This window comes from Pholcus phalangioides, unplaced genomic scaffold, assembly GCF_987345545.1.
Source record: "Pholcus phalangioides strain wild (caught in Gottingen) unplaced genomic scaffold, Ppha-v1.0 ptg000018l_1, whole genome shotgun sequence".
In the NCBI taxonomy this organism is placed as follows: domain Eukaryota; kingdom Metazoa; phylum Arthropoda; class Arachnida; order Araneae; family Pholcidae; genus Pholcus; species Pholcus phalangioides.
In genome coordinates, this window is record NW_028301611.1 from 435,023 (window position 1) to 445,671 (window position 10,649).

The 10,649-nt window shown below is 36.4% G+C and overlaps 1 protein-coding gene across 1 annotated transcript; it reads right to left on the reverse strand.

Annotated features, from left to right (window-relative positions):
- Window positions 1–1,612: 1,612 nt before the first annotated feature.
- LOC149071490 (zonadhesin-like) lies at window positions 1,613–4,189 on the reverse strand. Its single transcript, XM_089247655.1, has 2 exons — window positions 4,035–4,189; window positions 1,613–1,994 (listed from the first exon to the last, which is right to left on the reverse strand). Exons 1-2 carry the CDS (start codon window positions 4,114–4,116, stop codon window positions 1,786–1,788), a joined length of 291 nt encoding a protein of 96 aa, XP_089103781.1. The 5' UTR covers window positions 4,117–4,189; the 3' UTR covers window positions 1,613–1,785.
- Between the last annotated feature and the right edge of the window lie 6,460 nt (window positions 4,190–10,649).

A 10,649-nucleotide genomic window follows, 5' to 3' on the forward strand; every position in this document is an offset into this window, starting at 1 on the left:
AATATTTCGTGGGACATACGATGTCGTTATAACCGAGTTCGACTTTATTTCCCCCTATTTATCTCAATTCCAACTCTCATGCCTCGATGATAACGAGTACCATAAGTACCTTTTTTTTGTAAAGAGCCCAGTTACGGAGTTTCTTCGAGAGGAATCGATTTATGAAAAATGTGATACACATAATTTAGTGATTAAAGTGAATCTCTCTGGAAATGATCACCTTCGAATATACAGTCGAAAACCAACAATATTTTAATATCAGTCAACTGTTATTAGATTAGGTAGCGTCCGGGCTACCTCATTGGTTAGAAAACGTGTAGCATGTGCTGTGGGTCACGACTTAAGTGAGGTAAGAGTCTGCAATGAGCAGGCGCGGACGATCACCCCCCCCCACCCCACTCAAGCAAAATACGATAATTCATGAAATTCTCGGAACTTCCATATAATAATATTGCAATAACAAATTAAGCAACAAATTAAAAAAAAATACTTCTCTTAAAAACGGGTAAAACCGGAACTTTTTAAGAAAGTCGATATGGGGAAAAGAAACCCCCAAAAAACGGACTATGACGGAAAATATGGGACAAAAAGCGAGACATGTGGTCACACGTGCTGAAACTGATATTTTAGCTATTTGTAAAATCACCCCTCCCAACAGGGAGCTCTAGATTCACCCCTGGCCATGAGCTACTCAAGTGAGCTAGAGCAGTGGTTCTCAACCTTTGGAAGCCCGCGGCCCGGTTTCATTTATTTTTGCAAGTGGAAGGCCCGGTCAAACACATGATTAACGGAACATGAATGGAGGAAAAGGAAACGGCAGATCAGTCGCGGCCCGGTATGAATGATGTCACGGCACAGTACCGGGCCGCGGCCCGGCAGTTGAGAAACACTGATCTAGAGAACTGCCACGCTGAAGTGATTTCTAAATGCGCCACTCGGTTCACTGAAGTGAGGTAAGAATACACTGCGAGCAAGTTAAGAGGTCTACAGCGGTGTCCCAGGTGTTACTTAACCTTCTAAGCGGTTTTTAAAATTTTCCTGATCCTCATTAAAACTGGAAACCTTGGAAATAAAAGTGCGTTAAGAGCCCGAGATATTTCGGGGTGACCGGAACAAAATCAGATCGATCAAGTTTGACAATATATCTTTGGATTGCCGCCGTAAGAGTTAATTGATTTTTAAACATGCCGCGGGTATGTAATGGAACTGTGCCGGAGGTCACTCAAGTGATCTGGAAATGTGCCACGAATCACTTAAGCTATCTGGAAATGGGGCTTTTTTATATTGCGTTGTCCTTTTTCCAAAAAAATGTGGGTTTGTCTCGGGTGCAAATGACAGGATATTGAAGTGATTTGGGGCTTTCACAGCCTTTGGCTCGAAAAATAACGGTAACTTATTTTCAAGCAATTATTTGTCTGGTTTTCATGTAAAATGACCGCAAATGTCAGCTTGTCGCTTGAAAATTTTTTTTCAAACATTCGATCCAGGCTGAGATTTTTTCCTCCAGGTCTATAATGAAGACGCGTCTGATTATCCGGATGTACGTACAAGGCAATGCGATCTCAAAACCATTCCAAACAAACAAACGAAAATAAGAGTCGAAATACTTTCTTTATGACTCATTTGCATTTAATGTACTCATACATTAATAATTAAATTATAACGCATTACATTTTAATTTTTATGTAATATATTTCTCTTCTGCATATTCATGAGAGTCACGCTTTATTATATATTTTTTTCGCCATCGAAATTTCTGATGAAATCAAATTCCGCGTTGGTTCGTTACTCGGGCACGGCAATAACTGGTTTAGATTCACGACGTCTACATAACACTTCTCTGAAGCAAGTTCTTCCATTTGGGAGGTAACCTGAATTGCATTGGCAGCCAGGCACACATAATGGAGCACACCCGCCTCCAGGAGAACCGAAACATTCCTTTGGACAGCGACTAGCACAAAAAGTATAACGACTGTTGTCTGGACATGGCGGCCCTAATAAAAAAAAAAAAATTAATTAATTATGATTATAAAAATAATGAAATGGTATAATTAACAAAATTATCCGAATCGAACGAATTCGCACAGAGATTATTCCTGTCGTGGATTATTATTATTGCTATTAGTCTACAGTCGGATGGAAACCCAAGGACTGAAATCCGATAAACACAATTACCCCCTCCGCATTAGCCGGGATAACGGGAAACAGCGAGGGAGTCCAGCATGCCAGGAATACCCGTATTTTCCAGCATGCCGCGAAATTCGAGTCACAGATTCTGGTCTGAGTTCCTAAATATTTGGATAGGGCTGATTTTAACACTTAAATTGGGGTTGGTGTAAGCAAATTTTCTAAAAAACGCATTTTCCAATCTTTCAATTCTCAAATGTTGTCAAATTTTTCTGCGTCTATATCACTGTGTTCAAGTTTTTGTTCTAACTGTAGTAAAAGTATTTTTAAAATGTTTTAATATAAACTGCTTGGCAGACATTATTACACATGCTAATGTTTTTCTTGTTAGATAAGGAACATTTTTCGAACACAACTCGTTCAAATGTCTTGAAACTTTGTGTCTCTCTCAACACTATGGTGTTACATATTTTAACGCGAGGAATTTTTATTAAAATTATCTTAAAAAAAATTTTTATTTCACAATGCAAGGTTATGGTGTCGCAGGGAATTTTTCTCTAATAGTGTTGTTAATAAATGGAATAGCTTACCCTCGGAAGTAGTAAATTGTAACACAATGGACACGTTTGAAAAGAAATACGGTAAACATGTTGGGGTAAATCGAGAAACTCTATCCATTCTTAGAATAAGACAACCATATGTATTCTTTATGGGCGTTGTACAATATTTTATCACGTGTATATATTGCTTATAATTTGTGTTAATTGCATTTTTAATTGGGTTGCTGTATTTCTGAAATATATGACATCCATATTTGTTATGGGCATCTTTTTCTCAGCCACCTCGTTGCGCATTTTGCCTGTTGTGGCGTTGTATTTGAATAAAATTTGGGTAAATTTTGATGGTTTTTGAAAAGTTGCATGTTGTTAAAATACAAGAAAAATATAACTAACAATATATTGAAATCCTAAAAGCTCGTATTGAAGTAGATCATAGTGTTGAGAAATACAGTCAAGACATTTCAATGCTTGGTGTTCGAAAAAATGTTCCTCAACTAAGAAACAACTTGGTGTTTTGAGGAAAACGCATTTTTTAGTGAAAAACATTAGCATGTGTAATGCCTGCCAGCAGTTGACATTAAAAATATTTTTACTACAGGGTGTAGAAAGTAAAATAATATCATTGGGGCGAAACGCCTAACTGAATTAATTAATATATTAATTATATTTTTTTTATTGGCAAATAAATACCACAACGATTGTAATAACAATGTGAATTTGGGAAAATATATCAAGAACAGCATAAATCTGGTGTTGCACTATGATGGTGGTCTACCTCCAGGTACAACGACTATCCTTATAAAGATTTCTAATGATTTCGCGCATAGTCTACAGATTGTCGTTATATTAAGATTTCATTTGTTAGTTCTACGCATAGAAGAAAAAAAACGCACGTTCAAAGTATAACGGAATAACAATTCGGCATTGTTTAAATTCAATCACACCTCACCATATTACAAACGGTACTCATAGGTACCGTTCACACACAAATATACTTTTTTTTAAAAAATTTTATGAAAGAAATAATTTTAGAGTAAATAAAAGTGTTAAATAATTTAAAATTGGGACCATGTGCAATAACGGGAAATACTACGGTATGGGATTAGTGGCCCGCGGGCTTCGTGGAAAATGTTTAATTTGGCCCGCAATGTCTGAGAGGTTGAAGACTCCTGCCATATGGCTTCGTTAGCCACCGGACTTGACGATCGCAATGATGTTGAAGATTTAATTCATGTCTTCAGAAACATAACTTTGCAATTGTTGCATTAGAATGATTATTATAGCCTATTTACGTATGTAATATACTATTCTAAAGAGAGGAAAATAATAAAAATATCGTATACTTACTGATCGGGTAGCGGCTTTGAGCGAATGAACTCACAAAGAAGCAGCAAAGCATTGCGACTAAAACTATTATCTTGCAATTCATCTCGCCGGTATTTGATGTTGCTGATTGGAATTGGAACTGTTTAGGAATACTCGAATGTCACACATATATATACACACACACCAACAAACATGCGAAACGCAGTAATACAATTCCAGCTGCCCGAACAGAAAACAATTGAAGCTGTACAATCACACAATCGATTCTGGAATTTTGAATCTTGTGCGTCACCAAATATTGCTGAACAAAGACAACGTGTCGGCTATCAATCTATAAATATCCCAAATGTCATACCTAAGAATCCACTCAATGACATTTCAGGAGGATAAAAAAATAAATTGATCAGTTTTGGCGGATCATGGTCATTTCATGCGCACGTGGAGCAGGTAGAAATCATACCGAACAAGAACTACTGAAGCTATAGTCATAACTAGAGCCCGGATTATATGCACTAAAATAGTGGAGAAATATGCTCTAAAACTATACAAATATGCAGTTAAAAATGCCAAAATATGCAGTTAAAATGCCAAAATATGCAGTTAAAATGACAAAATATGCAGTTAAAATGACAAAATATGCAGTTAAAAATGCCAAAATTTGCATTAAAAACCCACAATATACACCAAAAAAATCATGAAAAAGTTAATTACCAAAAATTAGAAACTATGCATTTAAAAAGTCACCATGCAAAAAAAAAGCAGATATGCTTTAAAAATGAATATTTCCTATTTCTTAGTGCGTATTCATTTGCAAAAAATACCCCCCCCCCCCCATATGCATAAACTGCATATTCAAAAACTACTTATTTTGTTTATTTTTAGGCAGTGTTAATTTCTAGTTTGTTGTAGCTGCTCGGCAACTGAATAACAGTAACAAAAGAATTTCAAGTTATTAACACTATTAATAATTACACTATTTCTAAAAAAAAATTGAACGCTTTTGACATATCTATAGAAATAGCGTTAAAAATAGAACAATTGGTCTTTGGCAAAATATGAACATTTCTATTAATTCACCAAGTATATACTGCATCTTCTCCACCTGCGGCAGAAAAACCGATGCTGTAAAACCACAGTAAACCTCCGCCCGTCTAAGATACAGTCACCCTTCTTTTACCGCAAAGTAATATTTTCCCTTGTATAATAGAAGTACGCATTTCAAACCCCCCTGAACAACGGTCACCCCTCTTTTACGAACGAATTTTTTTGTCCCGCCGGTGACTGCAAAAGATATATTGTACTGTATAGTTAAGAATATTTATTTGAAAAATTATAAAAAAAACTGATTACGCTTAAATAAAACTTCAAAAATATGCACTTATTCTGAAAATGCATTTTATGCAGTTATATGCATTAATGGTAAAAAGGCCAAAATATGCAAATATGTACATAATGCATTTGCATATAATCCGGGCTCTAGTCATGACATTTAACCACCCCCCCCCCCCCCCCCAACGTGGTGAAATGTTATATGGGAGGAAATCATTGCAGAACAATTTCCAAATGATCAAATTCACGCGAGCGAAGTCGCGTGTTACAGTTAGTATAGCCATAAGCCACTACGGAATTCAGAATTTCTAGAAATTTTTCGAATTTATAGAAAAATACTTCATGAATTGTTCTGAAATTTTGATCGCGAAAAAACCGCGTGCTCACAATTTCCAGGGAAAAATTTTGTCACGAGTAAATTTAGGGAAAATTTAAAAACGAAAAAAAAACCGGTTTTTTGATCAACCCTGTATTGGTGAAAATTACACGTATCTTCACAAAGACATGAATGTTTCTTCTAAAAATGGTAATTTTCATCGCACGTTTTTTTGCTTATTACAAGTGGAATTTTCAACCGGATTTCACGAAACTATAGAAAAAAATTTGGCAACTTAAAAATTGATACTAATTGCTATTCCTTTTCATATGAGCATTTAAAGGCAATGATTTTTTTTTAAAGTACGCATGCGCGAGAGGTATCAATTTTACTTTTCTTACAATTTGATTGCCAAATTTAAATAGAGCAAGTTTGTGATAATTACAGTTGAAGGTCCCGAAAATTGAGAAAGGAAAATTCATAGCCGCAAAATTCAAATACAAATACAAATACAAATACAACGCCACAACAGGCAAAATGCCCAACGAGGTGGCTGATAAAAAGATGCCCATAAAAATATGGTTGTCATATGTTTCAAAAATACAGCAACCCAATTAAAAATGCAATTAACACAAATTACAAACAATATATACACATGATAAAATATTATACGATGCCCATAAAGATTACTTATGGTTGTCTTATTCTAAGAATGGATAGCTTCTCGATTTACCCCAACATGTTTATCGTATTTCTTTTTACGTCAGTTAAGTCAGTTGAGTCAGTTAGCGTGGGAGTGAGCGATTGAGTTACTGAGTCAGTGAGAGAGGAGTGAGTGAGTAAGTGACCTAGTAATTGAATGAGCGAGTGACCTACTAATTGAATGAGTGAGTGACCTAGTAATTGAATAAGCGAGTGACCTAGTAATTGAATAAGCGAGTGACCTACTAATTGAATGAGTGAGTGACCTAGTAATTGAATGAGTGAGTGACCTAGTGAGTGACGGAGTGAGTGAATTAGTTAGTTTTAACCTAGTCGCGTCACAAATGATTAAAAAAATCTGATTGTTCTATGTTATATTGTATATATTACAATATCGACCTAATGGCATATTTATAGCTTCAGCGGTTTCGGCTCGGCGTGATTCCAACATATGACACCCTCCATTATTGAACTCCCCTTAGGAATCGAATATGGAAAAACCTTCAGTTCACGTCGTGAAACAAAACTATTCACAAAATTTGATATCTATAGTTTCAGCGGTTTTGGCTCGGCGATGATGAATCAGTCAGGACATGTTATTTTATATACAGTATATGGATGTAGATACGCACTAGGAGGAGATTTCTAAAAGTTCATCACCCGTGGGGATCATGAGGTGTTCAAGTGGTATAGGGGGAATCATTGCTGAGTAAATCTGAGATTGTAGAATCCACACCAATGAAGTCGCTGGTAACAGCTAGTTCATCATGAAAAAATAATCCATTGTGTGATTACTGATGATCAACAATGTTTTTTTATAATATCAAAGTGATAACAGGAGATGATTTTAAGCGTTTTATGGAGTAATTCATCGCGTATCCAATTACTTTATTATCTTTCAATTCTCTGTTATTATTCCTTTTAACGTTTCGTTACAAGATTCTGAGAAAAATATAGAGTTAATGGAATTATTGAATATATTCTCTTGTGCAACAGCAATTTGTAATTTCTTCCGTATCATCTAAATTTCTTCTAATAAAGTCATTATTAAAACTTCCTGCCATATCATTTAGGATCACTCACTGGGTCACTCATCCACTCAGTAGTTCACTTACTCACTAAATCATTCATCCACTCAGTAGCTCACTCACTCACTAGATCACTCATCCACTCAGTAGCTCACTCACTCACTAGATCACTCATCCACTCAGTAGCTCTCACTCACTCACTTACTAGGTCATTCACTCACTCACTCACTTACTCACTAGATCACTCATCGACTCAGTAGCTCACTCACTCACGGATTCAGTAGCTCGGTCACTCACTCGCTCATGAACTCATTAGCTTGCCCACTCACTCAATCACTCGCTCACTGACTCAGTAACTCAATCCCTCGCTCACTGACTCAGTAACTCAATCCCTCGCTTTCCGACTCGCATCGAACTATTGTCGGGGAATTGTTAGTCGGTGAATTTTCCTAGCGGTGAATTTTCCTAGAGGTGAATTGCATGGCGGTGAATTTTCCGTAAACCATAGGCGGTGCAATGTGATCTGCATTCGAGTTACTTTCTGATAGCATTTGAATGACGAGGGATTTTCCACAAACTGATATTTCGATTAATTTCTCTGTTATGTGATTATTTCTTTTTTAATAAACTTTTTTTTTCCTTTTCTCATTTTGACACCATACACGTGTGTTATGTTGCGAAACAACGGGGTAGGTGGACTGTGGATACATCGATTATAAGTGAAAGACACTCTTCACACAAGGAAACGCACGTCCTTCGACATCACAGTTTTATTTACAGGAGCCATTCTTCTAAACATGTTGCCAAGAGGCCAACTACAATTCTCTTCATGCTTTTGGCATAACCAGCAATTATAAAATCTTCACTTTTATATCGTAACGCTCCTCCTTGCCAAAGCATGACGAAAGGAAAAATAACATTAATGCGCTTCATCCTTCTTGCCTGCAGCTGGTTTGCTGCTGCTGGACTTGCTGGCTCATTCTCTTCCTTCTCGTGTTCTTCTGCACCGTTATCGACATCAGACTCATCCTTCTTCGACTTACAGTCCGTTTCAGGTTAACTTTGCAGTGAAGGGGAAGCTACGAGGGAACCGCATCCCTCGTTGCTATGGGAACAAAAGCCTCTTAACCAATGTATCGATGCGCGGCCTTGGTAAGGTGCGGCCGATTCTCGCCAATCTCTTTTACGTGTAAGGCCCCTTTCACACGGAGCGGATGCAGACGCGGGACCGCATACCCTTTCAAACGAGCGCTGAAGATGCGGACGAATCGCCCGCATCTTTAGTTCGAAATTCGTGCATATCAACTGTTTTTTCGCAATTTTTGTAATTATTTTTCTACTTCACCCCTGATTCAGTGGCCATAGGCAGCCTAGAGGCATTCTTTGGTGGTTTAATCTAGAGCAACATAGAATATGGGAATAAAGATGTCTTCATTCCGATCCTCACAAGTAGTCGATGGGAGAAAATGTCTTCAAATATTTTCAAAATATTTTGAAACAAAAAATCCGTCTTTTCGGAAAAATATGGAAGAAAAATTCCAAAAACATCCAATGTTCGAAAAATCAAATCCAAAAACATCCAAAACTTTCGATGTTCCAACAAAAAGAAAAACAAATTCAGGAGATATCAAAGAATTTGCAAGTAGTAAAAAAGGGAAGGGGTAGAGACTTTCAAAATGCCTGTGCTTAGAAATATTCACATCACAATTCTGTCTTAGGCCGGGATTACACTATAAAAGTTCGTTTATAAAACTTGAAAAATGCAACCAATAGGCGGATCAGTTAAGTTCTCTCGAATGTAACAGATGTGTTTATTGGTTACATTTTTCAAGTTTTATAAAATAACTTTCATAAACCTTTTAGAGTGAAAATCCCATCCTTAGATTAGTCTCACTTCTGAAATATAAAATTTCGATTTTTTCAGTTTATAGACTGAATATCGAGTAAAATAAACTTGTAGGTGTCGGAGGAACCACCAAAAATATTCAAGCGCTAATGTCTTCAAACGTCTTAATCCGGCCCTGAGTGAACACCGTACGTGGATAACGTTGTTTAATAAAAGTTTTTTTTTTAAAGTTTAAAAAAATTAACAGTTAAAAAATTTAAAAAAATAACAAATATTTAAAATAATATTTCAGATATTTATATTTTTTAAATAATTTTAAAAATTTAAAAAGAAAAAAATTAAAATTTTTAAATTAAATTTAAAAGTTATTAAAGTATGTAGTCAATTAAATATTCGTAATGAATAGAACGTCTTATAATTTTGGTCCCGTCAGTGGCCATTGTTGGCAGGTTTTATTGTATGAAATTGTGAAATATGGACAAAAGGCAGTTGAAGTTGCTATATCTCCATCTCAGAAGGAAACGGAGGGATACACGTATGTAGGTACATTATATTAATGAGCAGGGACCATCATATGGTGTTTTTAAGGGTATTTATGGCAAATAATTAAAAAAATTCCGTGAAAAATCACCTTCAAAAAGTAGCCAAAGATGCGGACGAATTCGCTCCGCATCCGCATCGTGTGAATAGCTCCGAATAAACCTATTGTCAAAACTTCTATGTGCGGATGCGGAGCCCGCACTTAGGTTTTGAAACATGCGGACGACGTCCGGACCCGCATGAACATTTCCTAGGTGCGGAGATTTTTCGGCTCGTCTGAAAGGCGCAGTATATTCCAATTGTTAAAACTTCTTCCGGACCCGCGTCCGCATCCGCTCCGTGTGAAAGGGCCCTAACGTAAATGTGTGTAAAAAAAATTGCACAGTAAGTTCGTAATAATCATAGAATTAAAAAAAAACCCCGCTGCCGCGATTATTTTAGAAATCAAAGTGAGGTTTTTGAAATCATTTGTTTTTTTTCATTGAAAAGTGTTTTCCAATTTAGGAAAAAATTATTATCTTATATCAGCTTGTCACTTACTCTTCATTGATGTGCCGTAAGTATATTAACCATGGACCTCAAAAAGTTGGGGATTTTCAATTTTTTTTCTTCAATTTATATGGAAAAAAAGTGAACATTAAATTGTTGAAGCCACTCAAAAAAGAAAAATTAAGTAAGAACAAGCAGATTAACCTGTTTTCACGTGTAAATGCAGGGATAGCACCAAATAATAAGGATGCTACGGGGAAGTTTAGGATCTTTTCACTCACTTTCTTGCCAAAATTTCTGTCACTCTCCCCCCCCCCCCCATCTGCGAACGGTGCCACATGTTTTCACGACAGTCTTTTGTTACGGTTGATGTGCTGCTCATGGTT